General features: G+C 39.3%; 1 protein-coding gene across 3 annotated transcripts in view; it reads right to left on the reverse strand.

Moving 5' to 3' along the window:
- Window positions 1-24,168, reverse strand: part of BANP (BTG3 associated nuclear protein) — a 215,540-nt gene that overhangs the window by 144,259 nt on the left and 47,113 nt on the right. For all 3 annotated transcript variants that reach the window (XM_090062940.1, XM_090062938.1, XM_090062939.1), the window contains exon 6: window positions 22,650-22,825. In XM_090062940.1, the coding sequence (XP_089919066.1) occupies window positions 22,650-22,825 (176 nt within the window). The remainder of the gene's footprint in view (window positions 1-22,649; window positions 22,826-24,168) is intronic.

Below are 24,168 nucleotides of genomic sequence, written 5' to 3' on the forward strand. Positions count from 1 at the left end.
TTTCCCCCACTTCAATCTTAGCACCATTTGTTGTGGTTCAATGTGTTAAAAACCTCGTGGGACAGGTAGGCCTGGAAAGAGATACTTAAAGGAGAACCTGGGAGTAGCATTACAAGCAAAATGCCCTAGGCAGGTACAGACCTGGAAAGAAAGGCAAAGTGAGAAAGTGGGCAAGGCTGACATCACTGGTAGAGCAAAGTGGGTGTAAGAGTTAGTGAAGCCAGGCACCCTGCAGCGTGTGCATTCAGATTTGCACATTTGGGTTTGGTCTCATTCACACTCAAATCCCCTTTCTCAACACTGCTGGGAGACATTCAGAGCTGGTCTTTCAGCTCGGGCTCACTTCTACTTTCCACGCAGTATTTTAAGTCCTGCCATTTATGTCTTGGCTTGCTCTCTGCACTCAGAAGTTCGTTTCATGACAGCCAGTCAAAACTTGTTGCTCCTCTTCCTTGTCCTTTCAAGGCCAGGCATTTGCTTTTAACCCAATCCTGCTGTACAAAAGCAGGTTTCCAATGCTGTTTTCAAATCCTTCTTAGCTATACTAAGTCCACAAGAAGGCTGACCACTTGTTGCATCCAGAGACTATAAAAGGCTGCAACAAGCATGTGCGAGGGAGCAGGAGAGAAAGCCTAGGTATTGCACAAACGTTTGTTACTGTGGAAACAGAGTAGGGAAGTTTTAAACTTAGCACGGAGAAACCCCACGTCAAGGGAACAAAAAACAGACAGGGTTTGCTGCCATTTCAGCCTTTTTGGAATATACTCTGATGCCTGTGCACGTTTTCCCGCCCAGGGAGACGGCTGCCCCTTAACTGTTACTCATTTCGTTCCACCAGGATCTGCTCCCTTGCACATAAGCAGCAGCAAGGCTAAGCTCTGCACGCTCACCAGGTGCTGCCAATCATCCCTTTAAGACAAAGAAAAATAAAATTAAACACCTGCCCATGTAAATATTTGAAGAATTAACTTGTTCCAGTTTTCTGAGTAGTTGTGCTTATTTTACTAACAAAGCTGGGTGCAATGTTGGCACTTTCAACAGAGGGAAATGTCTGGTAGCTGCATTACAAAAGCACAAAGCTGAATTAATCTTATAAAAATAAACCGATTCCTAACCTACAAAAATAAACACCCATCTCCAGAGAAATTAAATAATATTTTGGCTGATTTGTAGGAGATTTAACTTTTTTTTAAAAATAAACATCCGTCAATTAGCCTGAATCATTTGCCATTGCAAGAACTCAAAGTGGCAGTGATGAACTACAAGGCTTCCAAGTACAGACATTAATTCCCTGTCCCAGTACAGATAAAGCCAGGTTTAGGTTTGAGCATCAGAGACAAAATTAACACCCAACACTAGTCAAAAGGTATGAAGCTTGTATGTGAGAAGCAAAGAGTTTTTTTGGTGATATCTTTTATTGGATTAAATGTATAGTTGAGAGAGATGTTAGACAAGCTTTCGGACAAAGCTTTGTTTATATATTTAATTTACAAAATAACTTATATTTATTTATAAAAATAAAGGTCGATCCTGACAGTCCACTCAAAATGAGACATACGTGGTCAAAAACTACACACACGCTAGCCACATAACAGGTTTCTGACCTTCCTGTTCTTGGGGAAAAAATTAATTTCCCTTGGACACTGACCGAAGATAACTAGAAAATAGTTGTTTGAAGCCTCATCTGTAGGACAACACAAAGGACTAAATCAAACAGCTATCTCCAGGATATTTTAAAAAAAACAAACCATGCTCTTTGGGCTGGAAGGCCAGTACTCAATTAAGTGAAAACTCCTATAAATATAAACATTTATTTTTCCTATCACTTAAGATTTGTGATGCAACACACATTTGAAAAGGCAGTCTATGTACACATGTATCCGCACACTCATACTGGCCCCAATTCAGGAAGGTAATGAACAATTCATGTACTTTCAAGAAGGCATAAGCTTCACTTCATGGTTAGAGCACTTATTTTATTGCTCATGACAAACTAAGACATGTATTCAAGAGAGCCATTGCTTAAAAGTGCTTAGCTGGAGACATGGATGAGGCCACTAGGTTCTGTGACTGTAGAAGGTTTTCTGAACATCTAGGAAGTTTAGTGTTATATGGTTAAACCACTGGTTCTCAAAATCGACTGGTACCCCTCAGAAAATGCCAGCTCTTAACTTTCACTTATTTCTTGGCTTTGGAAAAATACAAGAGCATTCAATTATTGGAAAGAACTCAGAAAGACCGCCCTAAGTCCAAATGTTTTTGACACTATGGATTCTTATTCAAATTTTCTGGGTTAATCTTGTGAATCTCATGTAGGTGTCTACACATGTAACAGTGTTAATATTGGATGGTGCACCAGAACACCCTTAAAAGAATCTCCTGGGACCCCCAACAGAGAATCACCAAATTCGACTAGCAGGCTAGGTACAGACATTCAAAAAGCCCAAGGCAGAATCAATCTAAGTTGCACACTTTTCCATAAGTGGCATAGTTTAGATTGGTAGTGACCAGAACACACGTTCTCCCTTCGGTGGGGGGGAGCAAATATTAGACCCGGTTCCACCGTTTTTAAGCTAGCCTATGTGTGCCAAACTTCTGTTCTGTTACAGGCATGAACTCTTGTCCAATCACATATGCTGGTAAAAGTGTAATGCCTGTGCCTGGCCTCAAAGTTTGTTTTATATCCAGCTTTACATGTATTATATTGGACGTGTTGTTGCATGGGTCATTCAGAATACTCAAAAGGCTTATAAGAGCTTGCTCCTCATTCATCTTCTGTCTTAAACGAGTAAAAAATATATAAAAATCTTTTCAAAACAAGAAGGAATTTAGCAGAAACATTTGGCAATGCTCTTTCATTTCATTTAGCTTTAACGTGTCACTGAGACATTCAATATTGTTCTCAAGAGCCATGCTCAATAGCATAATGCAATCTATGATATAGCTTGGGTTTCTCAACCATTTTATAGTTGACTCCCTATCTCCATTCTCAAGGAGCTGTGATGCTAGAAAAGCCAAGTAGCTGAAATCAAGGCTCAAAAGTCAGGTAGCAATTCTGTGGACAGAATGAAAATCCCACCTCCCCATTTAGAACAAGCTCATGGCATCCACAATAGAGGATGACAAACTGAGTATCATCTGCCTCTACTGTGTTAGAATAAGTTGCAGAGACAACGTTCAGAGACACTTTTGTGTTGCAGCATGCCCATTTGAACAGAACTATTTGCTAAACAGATCCGGGTGGATCAGCTTTCCCTCCTTCCTTCTAAAAAATAGGAATTTCTAAACTTAGTTTCAGGGCATCTTTGAAAGAGTGACAGAGTGATGCACAGAAAAGATACAGATCAACCCACAGTGTACCTGTGCTACGCAACACAATCGCTTACTAAACCCGTAAAATTTGGGTCAGGAACACCCTCAAATAATATTCAAAAGCAACCTTCTGCCTCCAAAATACAGATAATACAGCACCCAGCAATTTTTCCTTCCTACCCAACATTCCATTCAGCTTTGCTTTGAAAATCCTGCTTCTCAAATTATAATCACGTTTGCTGTACTGAAGCCTAAAGCACCCTAAATTTGGCCGCTTTAGTCTAACAGACTAAGCAGAGCTCTCTGAAATTAAAAAAGAATAATAATAGCAACTCCACATATTTCTGAGACACAAAGAGCTCTACACAGTATGTTTGTGTCTTGGTAATTTCAAAGTCTTGGCTTTAGCTTAGACATTTAAAAGAACTGCTTTTAAGCCAGCATGATAAAATAGACTAAAAGATGTGGCATTCTTGTAGCACCAAGAGGATAGGTCCTACTCCCCCCACTCCACTAAAAGCAGGACAACAATTCCATCCGGTGCCAAAGGAACAGATTTCGCTGGAATTTTTTAGGAGTACGCTCACAGTGCAATGAACTTCAACAATTGCAATACATATGTTTATGCAGTGTCCTACATATTTTAAAAGATGCCCTATTCAGCATATTTAAAAGTAATGCATGTACACTAGTTACTATACTACACGCATGCTGGAAATTCTTAACATTTAAATAGACCATCATACCTTAAAAAAAAACCTGTGCCAATATTAACCCAGTAATACATCCACAATAGTTTGAGGTGGGTATAAAAGTACATAATAACCGTGATGGCTGCTTGCAGGCATGGGGGGGGAACCCCACAAACCAGCACTTTAAACTCCTGTACCAAGCCCAGCACATACTTAGGAGAGGCACTGCATTAGGTGGACCCCGCTCACCCTACATCTATATGGATCGGGCGCTTTAGTGGGGCTTTTTGGCACTTTTATCTCTTAGCCAATTGAATCAGCTATTAGATAAAAGCACCAAAAAGCCCCACTGAAGCACCCGATCTATACAGATAATGCAGAGCTGGGTTGTACTAATAATGCACTGCTTCTTCCAGTAAGGCATAGTTTGGGGTTTTTTTTCCATGTTTGTCACCAGCTGAAGTTTTTAAATACTTCAGTCTAGGGGTGGATCACAAGTATTCACATTTAACTCAGCTCCTGAGCTACAACTGCTTATTTCAGTCATCAAAGTATTATTGTTCCCCGACTGAATGTTTTCAATGAAAAAAATTCCTGAAAGAGTTTTAAAGTAACAGTGATTTGCAAGTACAAGTGGGGCATAAACATAGCAAAGTGACTCCACTGAAAATTTGGTACACATATTTTTGGATGATTTTTTCTGCATTATTTGCTTATCTGTAATCTACACAGAAAGAAGTGACCAAATCTACTAGTAAAATAATATTGAATAAGAGAATACGCTAAACTGCAGTCACTATTAATCTGCATTCCAGGCTTTTTGGATATAGTTCTATGAATTAATGATTTGCAGCACTTGTTACCTGAGCAATCACAACTAAACAACAGCTCAAATTCTGAATAACTGCAATCAATCTAGACTCTACAGTAAACTGGTTTAAAACACCATGATAATGAGATATCATGATCCCCTAACTGAACTGGGGATTACTATCCTGTAATAGATAGAAATATTTTATGAATTTTTTTTTATTTTTTTATTTTTTTTTTTTTTAGAAACAGCCATACTGCATGAAAACAAAAAAGCAGGGCTAATCATCAATAAACCAAAATGAATAACTCATCCTACCACTGCTAACTGGGATATTGCCCCAGTGTCAAAGTAGTGAAGAGAGTATTATTTCCTTGTCTTGCTATCTCCCCTTTCTTTCCAAAACAGACAAAAGAAAATAAAGACAGTACTTCTGAGTTTTGCCCCAATGGTTATATTGTTTAAAAGCTCATGTTTTGTTTGCATATTAAAAAGGGATTTGCAAAACTCCAGGACAGAGCTCTCGACAGGTTTGGTTGCAAATTCAACCTTACAATTCAGTTTGTAAAATCAACGGCATCAGTGTGGGTGCCGCTGATTCAGATCTGCTGAGGTCTACTAAGAACCAGAGACATGGGTTTTCCTAAAGGGCTCTCTAGCAGCCTGACAGCAGACATAAGACCATTTGCCTCCCTTGTGCTGCACCACTGGAAGTGACCCAGGCTAGTCCTGCCCCTCTTTAGAAATCCCTGGGACCTGCATCTGATGGCCTCTAAAAGGGCAAACCTTCCATCCGTGATCATCAGAGAACTAAGGAAAGAAACAGAGCATGAGGGGACCAGAGCCTTTGGGTTATTGAGTGAAGGGAGTGATTTTTGGAAGAAAGATGGACATGAAATCTTGATCCCGCTGAGGTTAAAAGTCAAAATACACATGCAGACTGAGGCCAGGATTTCAGGCAAAGGGACAGTGGAGTAGGGGTGCAGCCATACTCTGCCATATTCATACCCTGTGCACAAACTTCCACAAATACCTGAAGCATCAAGTCCAAACTTAGCCTAACAGAACTGGCAGTTTGGTGGAAGTCTTTGGCATAGTGGATGCCTGAACTACTGAAAAATAAGTGAAACTGCTCTCAGAGAGCTGGATTCTTCTCCCTCTCTCTCAAATAAAAGGGCAGGCTGTGAGAAAATATAGAACGTTCATTAAAAGCTACTGGCAAGAAGACTGAAGTATATAAAATACTGGGGCAAAGTACTTAAGGAACAGTTGAGAAAGGAATAATATTACAGCAGATTGATTCCAAAACGTCTAACAGTCCAGAGTGACAACAGAAATAAGCTAATTAAAGAAAGATGTAAGGGAATAAGACCAAAATTTAAAAAGTAATACTTGTGATAACAGTGGAAATAAGGAATGTGCCTGGTATCAACAACCAATATCTGAACCAAAAGAAAGAAGGAACTTTTGATCCTCCTAGGAAGGAATATGGGGATTCAAATATAAGTGAACAAAACAGCTGTAGATTATTTCATTTGCGTGCTACATTTTGTCTTGATTTTTTTTTTTAAACAAAGATTCTTTTCCTGATTCAAATAGTTAGGAATGGAAAACTAAGGATTATGAAAGAGCCAAAAGATTATTAAATAGAAGCTCCTAAGATTTACAAGGCTGTAGATCCAAATACCATATATAACCCAAAGTACTGAAAGCTTTCAAAGGCTGGCTGATCCCTCCGTTCACGAAAACCTCAAGTACTGAAAAAATGGTTGTTACTATGCAATTAATCCATAATGGCAAGGTTCTTTGGGTAGACGTGATATTTTTTATTAGACTAACTAAATGGTTGGAAATATTGTTCCTTCCAAGCTTTGGGGCACAAACACCCTTCTTCAGGCACAGGGAGAGTCTGCTGGTGTTTGTGTGCTCTCTTGGGTGAAACAGAAGCTTAAACCAATATGCAAAAGGCAGGTCTGAAAATGCAAATGGATACAAACACAAAAGAGGGAAATGCTGACCAGTGATGAAACGTACCTGATAAAATGTAGAGAATAAATGGCACTGGGATTCTAAGTAAGCTACAAACCCATCTGACATCAGACTCAATAAAATTGTTACCTTTTTTGTGCTGGAGATATCCCTGCCACCAACAGATAAAATAAACACAAGTGGTTTTGGTTCAAGGAGTTTATAGTCTGGCTGATCATGCAGAATTATTACATGAGGGTCCTGAATCGCACTAGTAACTCACTGAAGTTAGTGAACGATGCATTGCAACAATAGTTTGCACAATCAAGGTTTAAGTTAGCTCCGGTGTCACTTACAATGAGAACGAGGGTTGGAAAAAATAAGATTGCTTGTTTTTACAAAGTACGCAAAGTATTTTTTTAATATATTAGTTAAGTTACACGTTTAGAAAGTAAGTGTGGTTTCCAACAAAGCTCTGTTTGTGGAATCAAGTGAAGGAAGAGGGACAAAGATTAAAGGAAGCCAATGAGATTTACATAACGGCAGTACTTTACGCTTCACCTTTAAAGAAGAAAGCATGTGAAGTTAGACAGGTATTACATCCCCACTTTTAGTGGGGAGATTGGAAGTGGAGGGAGATCTAGTTTGTCCACAGCAGAAATAAGAACAGAACCCTGGAGTCCTGACTCCCAAAACTTGCACCAACTCTCAGACACTATTGCAACTCTTCATTTCCAAAGTAAAAAGTCCAGGGATGCATACTTGGCGCACACATTTGTAGACATGTTTCTAAGGGATAATATCAGGGCTAAAGACTGTAGCTGTGTTGGTCTAAGGGCTAGGCAGACAAGTTTCTTGGGGTAAATCTGTTATCTGTTATTAGACCAACTGAAAAAAAGGAAAATATAACATGCAGCTGACAAAAATCCAAGATTAGAGATCAAATTCTAAGGGTCCAATCATACACAGACTTATACAGACATTACATTTTCTCAGTAGCCCCACTGAAATCACCTTTCTTGACTACTCTTTAAGCATGTAGCTAAGTCGTTTACTTTAAGCATGTGCTCACATGTTTGTGGGATCAAGATGCTTGCAAATTGGATTTGGATCATTTTGATGGTTGGGTTCTTGTATGTCAAACGTAACATATCAATCTCACTGAAAAAAAGATTTGCTTCAAAGAAATGCACAGAGGTCCATTAAATGGAAAAGCACTTTAGCACTGCGATGAGAAAAATAAGAGAATTGGTAATTATTTTGAAAAAATCCCTAAAGCTTCCAGCTGCACATGCAGCTGTACCAAAGCACTGAGCAGGAAGAAGGATAGTACCTCTACAGACATGAAAAACAAATCCAAGGGAGTTTACTGAAGATCCCCGACTGCCTATTTAGAGCACCTTGCCATCTCCAAATAAAGAGACCATTCTAGGCCAGATATATAAGGGGAGGCTCAGCATTTCCAAAGGAGTTCTGGACAGGATCTTATTTTAAGGAAGATCATAGCTAGGAACATGTGGACTATGCCACCAGCAATTGTTACTATTTCCAAAAAGCAGATTTAAACTAGATATCAGGAAAGACTTCTTCACAGTAAGAGTGACCTTGGGGGTCTCTAAGAGAAGGCTGGATAGGCATCTGGGCAGGGGGCTGGATTCGACATCTGTTGAGGTCCCTTGCGACCCTACCATCTGTGAATCTAGGAATCTACTTGTCAGCTCGACTGATTCTGAGTGCCCCTTATTAAATATATAGTATTCTTTTCTGCTTTGGTGCATACACGTTTTCAAAGAAACAGACACTCTCCGGAAGCGTATAACTGAGTTATACCACCATCAATCTCTCATCCAGACTCCATGAAATTCAAAGGCAGCTCCACAGGTAAAAAGCAACACTCTGAACAAGGGCTGTCCAATTTCTTGGTGGCCAGGGGCTACAAGCCCCATGGGCCACACGCCGCAGAGGTCTACACTAGCGTAGGTCCTGGGCCCCCCAGGCATTCCCTGCTGCAGGCAGGCACTCCTGACCTCCCCCTAGCACCAGGTGCTCCAGCACTCCCTACCCCAGTGATTTTTCTATAAGACATCTGTTCCAATGCCTACTGTACTCCTGGCTTCTTCACGCTTGTACTTATTACTTTTGGCAAGAAAAATGAATTTCTGGTGACTTCACTGTTTTTTTCCTTGCCTTACAAAGAGGATTTATGAAACTGAAACACTCCAAATTGATCAAGAAAACATACCTAAGGAAAACAACCTCAAGGTTAGGAAATCAGGAACACCAACAGCTTTGGCAGAAAAATTTCCACCAAAAAGTTTTGGAATATATGGAACTAAATTATCAAGAAAGGCCAGTGAAGGAAGCGGCACTGTTTTCAGAATAAGCTTTGTCAGTACACGTGTTAAGAGATTATGGTGAAAAGGCATCAGGAGAACTACAGCAGGGCTCAGTGGTCTTTTCCTAATTTTAGCTTTGGTAACATTTTGCAACCATCTATCTATCAAAGCCTTGCAACTGCTGGAAGAATGGCCTTGAAAAGACACAACAGGGAGTGAAAACAATAGACTAAGTTAGTAAGAACGCTGTCGAGCTACTGTCGTTCTAAGTAAAATAAATCTTAAATATATTCAACTGTTAAATACAATTTATGTTTAATAAAATTAAATCATTAGGTAGCTGTTTTCCAACTACCTCCCTAGATACAAATGCATCATGCGGCAAGACGCTTTCATTTCTGCTTTACAGCAAATATTAATCTTCAAGTAACACATTTGGAAGTGTGGCTTTTTTCTTATCTCTTTACTAATTATACAGTTCTTTATGTGCAGGAAGAAGGAGTGACAGGCCAAAAAGAGTATTAGCTTCTTGCAATAAAACAAGCATAATTTATCAGTGGCCCCGATTCAAAGCTCACTGAGGTCAAGAGGAGACTCTCTTAGAAGCTGCCTGTAACAACTACTAAAAAGCATTAGCATGGAATTACAATTTTTTTCCTTAAAGATCCATTTCAAACTCCCAAAGGCTTAAGCTTAAAAATACGGCTATTTTGAAAAGGGCACTCTTAAATCTCTCTAAAATTAATTCTACAAGCCAAGGCTCAGATTCAGTGAGATGCAGAAGCATATGCCTTACTTCCATGGGTTTCAATCAAACTATTCATGTGTTGCAAGTTAACATTCAGCATTGCCAACTCTTGTCACCTGGTTTTTGGTTTGTTGGGGGGGGGCGGCAGCTGTGCTATTTTTCCTGAAAGCCCCAGCACCTGAAATCATATGAATATAAAAATCCGAGCTTTCATTTAAATAAATACATTTCTAAACCTTGTGGCGGGGGGAACAAAAGCTTAGACATATAACATGAGGGGTCCCCAAAACCTCAACAACCAGAAGGGGGTGGGGAAGAAATGCCCCCACACACACACGCACACACAATTTTACATCTATTTCATGATGGTTGGTGGCCTAACTCATAATTTCTGAATTTTTGAAGTTACCAGTTTTGAACTCAGAACTTGTTCAAGTACCTTGCTGAATCAAGATTGAAGCGTGCATGGCATATTAGATGACATAAGCAACCTGCCTTAACAACAAGAGGATCTACACATTTGATCTGACGTGCACCACAACTTCCCCACAAAGTTCTCCTCTTTCCTTGCATTAGCTAAACCAGTTTTCATGTCTGCTGAATACAAGTTTTATATCTGAACAATCTCTTAACTGACAGGGGGGAGGGATTTTTATTTTATTTGTTCCTTAAAATTTCTTCCCGCATTCACAACTTTGGCCGGAGGGCTTTGTTTGTTCAGAATTGCTACAACATCCTTTCATTTGCTGGCAGCACATTGGCTGCTGGCCCTGAATAAATTCAAAGAAGCCTAAGACTGTCTGAAGCCAAAGAGTTACACGCACTCAAAATCCCCAGATGTCTTAACAAATCCAAAAATGGGATATCAGTATGAAACATTTTCAAGAAAATTAAATTAAAGCGAAGCAAACAACTGTCCAATTTTGCTTCTTTCATGGTTCTGTTTAATTTCAGTGCCAAATCATTACAAGTGCATAAAATATAATTTGTGCAAAGTACAAACTATGGGTAAGTGGCACCACTGAAAGTGCCAAGCGCCAGATGGATACATACTTGACCACTGGGACACGCAAGTGACTGCTTCACTCACTACACATTCAACTTACCTAGACGTTGGCATGTTTTCGCAAAACCGAGTCTTTGACATGTAATCAATCTAGCATCTTGCTAGTTAATGTCATCAAAAATTAACCTCAACCTATCACTTCATCGAATCATGTTTCCATCTAAACGGGTACATCTAAAACCGACGGATAACCATAATCCTGCTGTTTGTTTTTAAGATGTGAACTCACCCTAACAACTGAGGCGGTAGTTGTACTCTCAGGCAGCACAGAGCTTGATAAACTTTGCTCTTCTACAAAATGAATATAAAATGTCTATAGATGTGTCCATGGGTGACTGTCTGTGCAAAGGCGTATTTACACTGTGCCAAAATTGATTATTACAGAGCAGCTCCAAAAGATATGAAATGCCAGCATGATTATTGAGATGTTTACTTTGTGAATATAGTGATTTTGTCCATCGGGCAGCTGTTAAAGGAACAAGCAAGAAAGGAAAAAAAGAATGGCTCGAGATAAGCCAGTGCCCCATAAGCACACCTGACAGCTGTTTATGTCAGGGGTTTGGGAACAAGGGAGATCAAAAGAAACACCCTCTTGAAAAAGGGTGCAATTTTTCTGGGCCAAAAAAGGGACCCCACTTGGGTCTCTGAAGCAGATAGGTCTACCTTAGCTACCCCTAGCAGTTGGAAACACTTTACATCAAATAGATACATGTATAGACTATTGTTTTAAAATATTTTCTCTAAATACTTCCTTCCTACTGAAAAATAAATATTATTTCTGCTTTCAAGAAGGCTGTTTTCCACCATTTGTCACCGACCACAAACCTGCAAAGGGAAGAACCTCAGATACCCAAACTCAGACAGGATAAGATACCACCCCTGGTTGCAGAGTGGGGGATGCGTGCAATTCTACCCAGGTAAAGGTCCACAGCCTAATACCTGAGAAGCTGCATTCAGAAAGCCCAGAGTGACATGGAGGTGCAGCGAGCTCTATCCCTGGGACATGAACAAAAGGCCTCATGAAGCCTTCCACTGGACCTCAACAAAATGTACATCAGGCTACAAAGAAGCACAGATGTGATGGTACAGTTTTACAATGATAAAAAGGAGAAAGAAGTAAAGAACCTAGAACTACATTTTTCTTCTAAAACCATAAACCAAAAATCTTTCCATTTCTTCAAAGAAAAGCCTAAAAAAAGAGTTGCAATAAAGATGTCTGAAACGGCATCATTTAACGTTTTTATTACCATAGCATATAAAGGTCCTAATCAACATGAATAATTTATAAATTGCCCTAGGAAGTTCCCACATGCTGAAGTCGGGCTGACCTGACCAGGCTAATTCCCCTGGCCCTCTTTTCTTTTTGAGAAATGGACACCGTGGAAAGCTCTTCTACTGTCCTCTGGGACCTTATCGGTCATCCATGAGTCTGGCAGAAGGCAGGGCAGAGTAGCACCTTACAGACTAATTCAGAGAAGCATAAGCTTTCATAAGCAACAGGTGCTTTATAAACTGTTGCATACAAAAGCTTATGACTTTGAAATGGTCTATAAGGCGCCACTCTGCCCTGCCTTCTGTCTGATTTTAACTACCTCTGTCTATCCAGGAGCTTGTTAATGGCACTATCAATTCTTACCTTTTACTCCACCATCTGCCTGCATCCTCTTTTTATCTCTGGCCTTATTCTCAGATTTCAAGCTCTTTGGGCCATCTTTTTGGGTGAGTGGGTAAAGTGCCTAGCACCAACCTAGTCATGCTTCCTCTCAACATGTAAAGATGTACTAAGATTGTGACTAAGAGCTTTACAAATGTCTTTTCCCTGATGCTCTCACACATATCTGCAGACCAGATTTGCAGTGAATTTGTAAATGTATGCTGTTACTAGACAATAACTTACTAAACTGAAAGATGACTCCTTGGCAAGATTACTGCCACAAACTAAACCTACAGGATTTCGAAAATCAGAACAACAGATACTTGACAGTTACTTCCCAGATGTTACGAAAACCTGAGGAGTCAACTCCTAAATACATTCTGGAATGAGCTGCAGCAGGGATACAGAAAACATGAATGGTGTTTTCTCAGTTTGAAGAAAAATAAATTCTTCAAACTGAGAAAACACTGTTAATGGAACAACTTTAAATCTGACAATGTATAACGTTAGAAAAGCATCACCGCAGCTTACAGATAACAACTCAAAGGATGGACACAAATGCATTTGGAGCCATTTCTAAAGGGGAACATTTCAGGAGGACCGTTACTTTCTAATTGTTACCTGCTGACAAGCTGAAACACAATATAAAAAGAGCAAAACCACTCCAGCTTTAACCCAGCTTCATCCAGGGTTCAAGCTGGAGCAGTTTTGCTCACCTCTGTGGTTCCTAGCTTATCTGCACCTCATGAATTAGAATATAACCAACCTTAGGCAATCTAGTGCTCAAATTTCATATACAGCCAGAGGGGGGAAATTATGTAGTCATTGATGAAAACAACACAATAGTAGAAGACATTGTTAAAGGATTAGAAGTTAGCCTTGGAATCTTACAGTGAGAATTTTCTAAATCATTTACTTTTTTGCACTAGAATTTTAGTAAGTTCCCCCCCCAAAAAAAATAGTACAACTGAGCGAAGATAGAGAATATGTTGCTCTCCAAACAGCGGTTATACATTAAAGCAGGAATAATAAGTAACCTATTTAATTAAAAAGCAAAGGCACATGTGCCCGATACTAATATCACCCTTAAATTATTCCTAGTTATGAAATGACTCTCAATTAACTATGCATTTTTTTTAATTCTGAAAAGGCAACACACAAAAAGAATCTGCACTGTCAAAAAAAGTTCATCTTAATTGAGAACAATGAAAAGAAAAAGCTCCCTGTGGCCAACCTTAAACTCAGGTTTCCTCTAGAGGAAAGAAAAATGTGCAGTGCCTGATGAGAAAGCAGCAAGAAAATGTTGGTTTTCATCAATGTTTACTCTGTTTTCATCCACCAAAAACTTTTCAGAAGGCCAGTCTCTATCCAAATTGATAAATGCTGGCACGGTGAAAAGTTTTGTTTAAATATTTGATGGGCCATGCTATAGCTCGTACTTTTTTTTTTTTTTTAAAGAAAACATTTGTACAGAAATAAAAATGTCTGTACAGCCAGCAAATGACTATAATCCAAAAGACTTCTAAAGCAGATGGGAACAGTTGGGCAATTCATCAAATCTCAAAAATCCACACTTCATAGGGAAAAATTGGATTAGGAAGAACATTTAAATTATAGTTGAGAAATAGGCAAGTTATCACCCTGTCACCTATACGAAAACACTTAGTGGCAGATGGACCACCCTTCACAGATGTACTGCCATCACAAGATACCATTTTTATATTTATGGCTTTGCTGACAACTGGAAAGGTATATAAACCAAAAGATAAACGTGGTTCACCCTTCCCAACATGACTGCAAAGTGATTAGAAAGTCACACAACCGTTAGAAGTTTAGCTCGTTCTACCCCAATGACCCCCCAAAAATGGTTGCATTACAATGCCCCGTGATGTATTCAGCAACAACAGGATCTGCTTCCTCATGGAAATGTGAGAATGAAAACAAGAACTAGGGCTCTTAGCTCATTTGGGCACTTTTCAAAACTTTGCCCCACCTCCTCTAGTACAAATACAGGACTTGAACCATGGTGGGAGCATTGTTCAAGTTTTACAGTCCACCTCCAAAAAAGGGAAAAAATCTGGACTGAGTTTATATTTCAGTTTTTCTTCTTGCGTGTGTATCTATCTAGTGTAGAAATATCATTCAAAACATTAATCTTAAAAAAACCTCTAGAATAAATCCCGTCAGCAAAGTTCACCTGACAGAGCTTCCCTGAAGTGGAAAATAAAAGAAAACAAAGCTCACGCAAAATACAATCTTATAATACTGGATAAAATAGGCAACTCTCTCTCACTTTCAGTATTCTGTCATGTCTCTTGGCAGTTATTCTAAAAGAGTATTCATTGATGCTATTTATTTTGTCCACTGATACAGGTAATCAGTTCTTCAAAATTTTACAGCGTCGGGTTTTTTTAATGCCACATTTAAAACACAGTGCATTAAAAATAATAGCATGACAAACAGCCATGAGTCAAGTAAGATAACTAACCCTAGCTGATGTCCTGCCCCTTGGGCAAGAGGCTGGACCCCATGATCTTATAAGGTCCATTCCAGCCCTAATGTCTATGAAATACCACAAAAAAGATTCTGTTCTGTTTCAAAAACCCACAGCGCACAAATCAGAGCAGTCTCCTTTCTTCCTGATGATGGGAATATGCCATGTGAAAGCTAAGGGACTTATTTGGTTTTAATTTGCAAAAATAACCAAGAAAAAAGAAGTGGGTGGTGTCCGACATGCACAAAAGTCAAACTAGGTCTTTAAAACAGGACAGATGATTAAAAAGACATAATGTGCCTTCAGCGTGTCCTGAACAGTTTAAATACTTGCCCCAGATATTTCCCAGTCTCTTCTCTAAAAAGAAATATTGCTGATAGCTTTAAAGATCTCACAGTTATGACCACAGCATATTTTTTTGTTTGATGCACTGCATGTTTGCCCCAAAAACCTGCTTCTTCAGCAGAACTGAAACATAAATTTGAGTTTTTTACTTTTGGTAGACACAGACGGCAAGTGTTTAACTTCTCAATTCAGCACCAATTCCTCTGAGCCTTCCTCTCCTTTTAAAGATGATTGCACAAGTTTTGAAACAGATTGAAAGACAATATTCAATTATAAGGTCCCTCTTAATTTTATGGCTGTTAAATTTATAGCCACAGTGGTAGTTAATCAATGACAAGGACTCCGAGAAGCACTTAAACCATACAAGTTTGTTACTGAATGAGTTACACCCTAGCTTTAGGGCCAGCATATAACGCTAACATTACAGCTGTCAACCACAAATCCTAAATAAGTGACTGAGCAGCTGTATGGTTCTAGTTTTAAAATATGCCCACTAAGTTAGTGAAAGGAAAGGAAGGCACTGGATAGCAACATCTGGTTCTGTGCACGTTTCTACCACCACCGCATCCAGTGAGCCTGAATCCTAAGCAGGCTTGCCACCACTGCTCTATCAATTGAAAGCTCGTCCTGTAGGAAATTGCCCATTGTGCCAAATCAACTGTAAATTCGTTTATGTGGAAAGAGATGAACACAAACTCATTTTCACTTGGGAAATAAATGGAGGCTTAAACTCAGAGGTCCAGAAATAGAAGTTTCAAAGCTCAGTATGGTTTTTAAATAGATTACTACCCCTTCCCTCACATCCCCCATTTAATAATGTAGTGAACTAGTGATATTTATTTTTCCAGTATTATTTCTGGAGGAGGTCATCTTTTCAAAGGAGAAACTTGATGGCACAGAATTTCCATCTTGCATCCAACATTACTTGATCCTCTTGATCCCCAGATACAGGTATTCACTCTAAAATACTTGGCTATGACCTTGTACTTCTGTTTACACGTCCTGTCCTAACCACACTTCTCTGATCTTTCAAGAGATCAGCTCAGGCTGCAGCTAAGATGTACTGCACAAAACACATTTTTATTCAAGCTACACACAAAATGACAATCAGTTAAACTTTGTTGACAGACTTCTTAATATGAGAAGCATAAAATTAAAATGAGTCCAATAAACAAATGTTATTTCCTATTGCAATGATTAGCCATGCACCTGCTATTTTCAATGCCAAAAATATGGGATTAATGTAACAACATGAGAAAGTGGTTCTTGTTATTTTAAAATCAGCCTTTCAGGCTATTTAAATTGAACTCACACTGGGAATTTCTTGACCGATACTGCTCTCCAAAAAAACATATTGTTGAGCTTTATCTCCAGTACTGCATGATTACTTCACAGGCACACATATTACTGCAGTCCCATTTTTACTGAACTAAGTTAAAGTGTTAATATTTCCAATGTGAGATTCCTTTATGGAGTGTGTTATTTGCCTATTTGTGTGTTAAATTTGGCATATAACATTAAAAGCATGCCACTTTTGGATGCTTCACATTCATAAGTGCTACATCTTAAAACAAAACTCTACACACAGTAGTTTCTTTTTATAACATAGATAATGATTTGGGGGGGAATCTATTTAAAAATAAAATAAACCACAAAAATGTTTCTTAGATAAAAACAAAGAATATGCTTTACTACACATGCAAAAAATTAGCAAATGGAAATGGAATCAGCCCACAAAATTCAGCTCTTGGTTAACAAATGATCTGTGGTTTGTAGCTTTTTGGATCAGAGTTTTTGGTTCGGTCCATCCCTGGTGACAACTATATTTTCAGGAACTATATTTTCAGGGGTCAAAAAAATAGAGGAACAGAAACTGTGCAGCTAAGATTGAACAAATCTATTAGATGGGGGGAAATGTTCCTTGTAAACAGGGGACACCCAGCTGAAGTCATATTTAAACAACACTAAAAGTTGCTGGATTCAGCAAGACTGTAAGTGCCCCCAGCTTAACATCTTATTCAAAACCAACTGTAATGCAAACTTGAGTAGCTAAACTCTGCTTAACAAGGTTTATTCCTGCCTCTCTGGACAGAAAAAGGAATGGTGAAGTCATGCTGAAAAAACAATTAGTCTAATAGTACACAAGGACTAAAGCAGGGCTAGGACACGACTTCTATATCAACCGACAAGTAAAAATAATCATTCAAACATGGATGCCAATCGGACAAAGGCATCTAAATAAGAAACCACCAAGTACGAATGACTGCAAAGCTCTGCAAAAATCCATCTACTTAAAACATTTTGCAGGCCTGGGACAATCTTTTGGCTGTGACCACAGTTTCACAAACTGATTCAAACAATGTTTATTTTTAGTGGCGCAAAAACTAGACCAGCTAATTGGTGTTCCCACTGTCCCGTCTTGCTTATTCCATACCATTTTGACCCCTCAAGAAACAGCATTTATTTCATGACCATTTACGAAGCCTCTGAACCACTTTAACCACCTAACCACATCTGCCTTTTTACACTGATGGGTGCTGCAACTTGTACCTTTCATTTGTAAAAGGAAATGATTCTGAAAGATAGAGCGATCATTCTGCAGCACTTTCCTTAATTGATAATTTAATTTCTGTGCCATACTCTGGACTAGTATGCTTAGCATTCCCTCCAGCTGAGCAAAACCTTCTCTTATCTTTGCAGGGCAAGGGAAGGTGGGGTCTGGGGGGATTGCTAATCCGATTCTCAGAGCATTCATAAATCTCAAGGAGATCTGTAATGGATGACTCCACCAAAGGTCCAAAGTAAATCAGATCCAAAGACATTAATGGATTAGCTCTTTCTCCAATATTTACATATATGACAATTGCACAAAAGGCCAACATCTGTCTCTCTGCAAATCTGTGCCAAACATCCATGTCAAAAAGGGCAAACTATGACAAACATTTTCTTAGCATTAGACACGTCATCCCTGGAATAAACAACTGATGCAGGACTGTATAAAACTGTAACAAATAAACCCTTTAGTCTAAACTGGCTGGTAAAAAAAATAATGAGGGTTATTCTTACATCCAAATCTGGTCTTGCCAAAGGTACAAAGAATTAAGGACTGTTTGTCCAAAAGGCTGAGCATCATCAGTTTCTACTGTAAGTAGATTCCCTTAGAGGATAAAGCCCTAAGATCAGGGAAATTAAAACTAACTTGAAAGCCTGAACAACTGTCAAATCAGCACAAGCTCAGTAAAATTTAAGATTATTCAAAGTAAAGGTTTCTTCCCTGAAAGCACATGATCCCTGTATCACACAGTATTTAACACCAGCTGGGAAAAGTTTAAAAAAGAGTTAGTGAATATTCTTTGCTGCCCTAAATATTCAACTATACATGCACTACTTTGCTACAAATTCTGTCTTTTGTGACAACAACCTCAATTCTCATCTCAGAAACTATTTGGGTCTATGTTAGAGTTTTGCAAAGGAATTTTCAGGAGAAAAATGTTCAACACTAAACTGGACATTCAAAAAAACATAGTTAGATTTCTCATTTCAGTTCCCACCTCAAGAAAAAGAAGAAAGAAAGTTTAGTGCAGATATACTGGGCCTTCTCGACAATACTGAGAAATGCCATCCTTAAAATTTACATTTCCATTCATTACACCCTGACCCACCTTTGGTCCATACCAGCCTGATAAAAAGAATGAGAAATCCCCTTACTCCTCATTCTCCTTGCTCTCCAATAGGCAGGGAGAATACATACAGTTTGCAGCATAATCTATGTGTCAGCCAATGCACACAAAAGTGGAGAGAAAGAAAAAGAATTAATCCCAAAGTCAACAGGCCCTCACTGAAAATGCCTTGCCTTCCGTGCTAAGGGAGTTTCTGTACATGCCAAAAACATGGCTCAAGCCTCTTACACAGGCAAAAGGTAAAACTATTCAATTGGCAGTCACTGCAAATTATGGGGCACTGGTGTCCCCACTGTAAAGGAGGCTGGGGAGATGGAGTGAACTGCAAAATCCTGCACCAGCTTCATTTTCTGGACACATTTAAGATGCAGCTCCATGTACCACATATTTCACAATGTTGGTACCAAAGTGATAAAGACAATTACAACAGTCACACAGTCCACACAGAAGTCACAGAATCCTTAGCTAGGGGCAAACAGAAAACACAACCCTGACCCTTGCTTTTTTCAGATCAGCTAGCACGGGCAGCGAGCCGACCAGATCCCTGACACTCCCATTTGTTGTTAGCAAACACGCATATACGATCAAACTACTGATGGAGCATCCTTACCCCTGGGTTTTACCAGCCAAGGCCATAGTTATTCAGCACATAAACTGTATAACTAAAGTGCTCAACACCCTTGGTGCATAAGAACATATCATGTTGGCTGGCACTTGAGCACAGAGGAAGACACAGCATTTGTGCTTCATGATATTCCTAGACCATAAAGAAGTGGACAGCTCAGTCTAAATCTGAAGACATTTCCTCAGATTGAGAACCACTAAGAAATGGATACAAGTATTTGAGGGATTATTTGTCTAATGACAGATACCAAAATAATGATGCCCACTTGCTAGACGCACACAAAATGAATTGCCACAAACAATGGCAAATGCAGAGCATTTTAAGTCTCCTGCTGTGGGGCCATTTTTTCCCCCAATTGGCAATGCTATTATTAGCCACAACTTACCTACTGTTAGAAATGTCTATTAGAAAGCTAATCTCCCCTAATTTCCCTAATATTGGCTAATCTCTGTAAACAGATTTTGTCACAAGGTGCATGTCAGGCGTGAAAAGTGAAAAAGTTCTCCATGAGAAGGAGTCAAAACCATGACTACATATTTCTGGTTGTGACCATTCTCTATACACTCCGAAGAGAGGTACAGTTCCTGCCCCACATAGGTTGGGTAATGTTCTCCAAGACTGATCGTGGGTGCTCAGTTAAAGACACATTAGAAGAATGCGTTTTTCAGTGGGTAAACAAGCCAAACTTTCTGAAACCTGCTACACATCAGGTATGTAAAACCAAGGTGTCCAAAACCACTGGTCACCTTTAAAATTATTGGATTCACACACTAAAATCATAGAAAATGAGGGTTGACAGGACCTCAGGAAGTCACATCTAGTCCAATCCCCTGCTCAAAGCAGGACCAGCCCCAACTACAGCAACCCAGACAAAGCTTTGTCTACCCAGGTCTTCAAAACCTCCAAGGATGGAGATCCCACCACCTCGCTGGGTAACCTGTTCCAGTGCTTTACTACCCTCCTAGTGAGAACATTTTTCCTAATATGCAACCTAAACTTCCTTTGCCACAACTTGAGACCACTACTCCTTGTTTTGCCATCTGTCCCCACTGAGGACAGTCCAGCTCCATCCTCTTTTGAACCCCCACTTCAGGTAGTTGAAGGCTGCTATTAAGTCCCCTCTCAGTCTCCTCTTCTCTAAACTAAATAAGCCCAGTTCCCTCAGTCTTTCCTCATGAGTCATGTATCCAGGCCCCCAAACCATTTTTGTTGCCCTCCGCTGGAGTCTCTCCAGTTTGCCCACTTCCTTTCTAGAGTGGGGGCCCAAAACTAGACACAGGACTCCAGATGTGGCTTCACCAGGGCAGAACAGAGGGGAATAATCACTTCCCTTGAAGTACTGGCAACACACCTACCAATGCAGCCCAGGATGCCGTTAGCCTTCTTGGCAACAAGGGCACAGTGCTGACTCATATTCAGCTTCTTATCCCCTGTCACCGCCAAGTCCTTTCCTGCAGAGCTGCTGCCCAGCCCGTCAGCCCCCAACCTGTCCCAGTGCATGGGATTGTTCCATCCTAAGTGCAGGATTTTGTACTTGTCCTTGTTGAACCTCATGAGATTTCTTTTGGCCCAATTCTCCAATCTGTCTAGGTTACTCTGAAAATAAGTAGAAGCACTCGGCTTCAAGATGTCTTGAACTAATTCTAAATAGTAATTATCACTCCCAGATGGTAACCAACACACTTGGCCTTATGAATCTGGAGACCATGCTGAAGAAGCCTGGATTATGAAAAGAAAATATAACAAAACTGAAGTTTACACTCCTGCATTTCACTCCTGTTCTACTCTCAAGGATGCAGAGGTTCAGCCAATTTGCTTCCAAATGCAAAAATCAAAGAACGCATATACAACCTTGGTTGCAATTTTCTGACATAATATATTCACCAGTAGTGCATGAATGTAAGCACAGACTACCATACAGAGAATAAACATACAGAATGGTTTGTTTATGAATGCAATAAAGAAAAAGTTAGTGGCTAACTAACCTAATTTAAAAGCTGTGTAGTCTAAAGTTCAAATTACAGGCCTCTGTTTAAAAATTAGTGATGCCATCCATCAAACCAATCATAAAAATCCCATACTGTATTGTGATAGCCTGTTGTTTGCTCACATAATACTTTTCACCTAAAACATGTGTCTGCTAAATTGTGTTCTGTATTTTTCCATCACATTGGTGATTAAATAAAACACAGCAGCTAGCAATCATGTATTTTAATACCCTAAGTGCATACAACAAAATATCCCTAAAATACATATTTCAGAACGTACTTTCCATCAACTTTGATTTGCAAAGATATAGGTTGTGAGGCAGAGGTTTCCAAAAACTGTGAAACTGCAGACAGGGCTCTTCTATAAACAATACATTTTTATCGGAATTTCCTGTTAAAAACTGTTTAGAATTGCCAAAATAACTGTTTACTTTCATAAAAATTCCACATCAGTGGAATGGCATAATAACTTGCAGGAGGAGCTCCACTGGTACAGTCTGTGTTACTTCCCACAGAACACAGCTATTTTTCTGGAACTACAGTTCCACTTCAGGGTGGAGCCAAAGCATCTAGTAATTCATTTGCCAGTCTTTGTATTTATAAAAAGTATATAAACACTGAGCGTCCTTGCACTGCTGCAGAGTGTTAAATCAGGGGGTTATGCTCAGCAATGCTGAAATACTACAAATAAACTTAATTTGTTCTTCTACTTGGAAACAGTAGCAAAAAAGAGGCAAGACGGAATGAAAGAAGTTTAGATCTCTCCAGCCTGTTATCAGTCTTATCTAATGCTTACTACTCTGTCTAACACTTCCAGATTTCCTAACCGGTCTTTACACAATGGACCGGAAACATGGGTTTTACTCCTTACGCTAGAATTTTAGCTCCTGTTCCTTCTGCTCAAATGGCCTTAAGTTTTGATCAGCATACCTTCAGAGTTCAAGGTAATAAGGGTAACATTGTTCCCAATACTTTGGCTTCCTATCTGGCCACTGTTGGACACTGAATCACTGGCCTCAGAGCCGCTCTCCCCATCTTCATTGTGGCTGTCATCATGCCCTGGGACCTTCACCACGATGGTGTTTTGTCTACGTCCGGGAACAGCACTGAGAAAAAAAACGAAGAATTCACATACTTTGGGAAAAGCAGGATTCTAGACTCGAAAAATGTAATGTTGCACCCACTAGGTGATTAAAACATTAACTCTGACTTCTAATTCATTATGTGGGTCCTCTTACAAACCTTAATGAAGTGATATCCAGCTTAAAAATCTGCAACAGTTGAATAACTCAAGATGGAACCACCATTTTTCCTGCATGCATCTTAACAGCAGATGTTTTACATGAACTTAGTCAAATACATATTATAATTGTGCAAATTAAATTAATCCAAAATGCTTTTGATATTAACAGAAATTAATGCACAGAAAGCTATGCACAAGAATGTTGTTTCTTTTTTAGACAACATCAAAATATGACTGGCTGGAGGAGATTAAGTAAAAACTAAGCCATTTGCTTCTGATTCAGATGAAGGACAATCAATGGAAAATTGAACACAGTATGATGAAAAAAATGAATTGGCCAAATTAATTCCCCTCCCCCCCACATTGTTCTTGGCTAGTATATTAAGGAAGCCTTAAATAAAATGTACAGTCCAGTAAGTTGCTTGGCATGAAAGATTAATAGAAAACATCTGACTTCCCTAGATTCAAAAAATGAGCAAAGCTAGTACCCAGAGAGAGACAATACCCTTTAAAGATATTAGACATGTTAACAGTAGCACCACTTTTCTAAAATAAATTTGTTTGCATACATTGCCATCAAACTGCATGAACAAAAATCTATAGAACCTGACTGGCAGATCTAAAAATCACATGCATTATTAGAAAAAAACATTTTGCAAAGATCAGTATCTGTATAATAGCACACACTATGCGGTTACTATCTAAGGTGACCTACTTGGAAGAGAACAGGTTTGTTTTTTTTACTGTATCAATGAAATGTGAATGCACAATATGTAACTGGTAAGAACAAAGTGATTTCTAAATCTTATTGTTTTATTTCTCGCCTGTTTATTTGAAATATTATTCTCTATAGAGCTATTGCTTCCAGGAAACTTGTTGAAATATACTCTGGACACAATACAATGTACGGGCATCACATAGCTCGTGAGCAACTTTTGTTCAAGGAACTGGGGAGTCTTAGTACAGTGCAGGTGGACAGGGATCCACATCACAGAAGCCTGTCACACAATGAGCAGCCTTCTCCACAAGCTCTAATAATATGAATAATTCAATGGGCCACAGACTGAACTAATCCCTCCTGCTCAGAGGTGCTCCCTCCTTGCCAGCATTGAGATACAGTGCTGTACCTCTTCTGCTGATAGCAGACTTCACTATGCAGCACTCTCGACCTCGCACTTTTCATCAGCACTAGAATACTTTTCCCCT

This window comes from Crocodylus siamensis, chromosome 9 (assembly GCF_052110815.1).
Source record: "Crocodylus siamensis isolate JL-2025a chromosome 9, ASM5211081v1, whole genome shotgun sequence".
Taxonomy (NCBI): domain Eukaryota; kingdom Metazoa; phylum Chordata; order Crocodylia; family Crocodylidae; genus Crocodylus; species Crocodylus siamensis.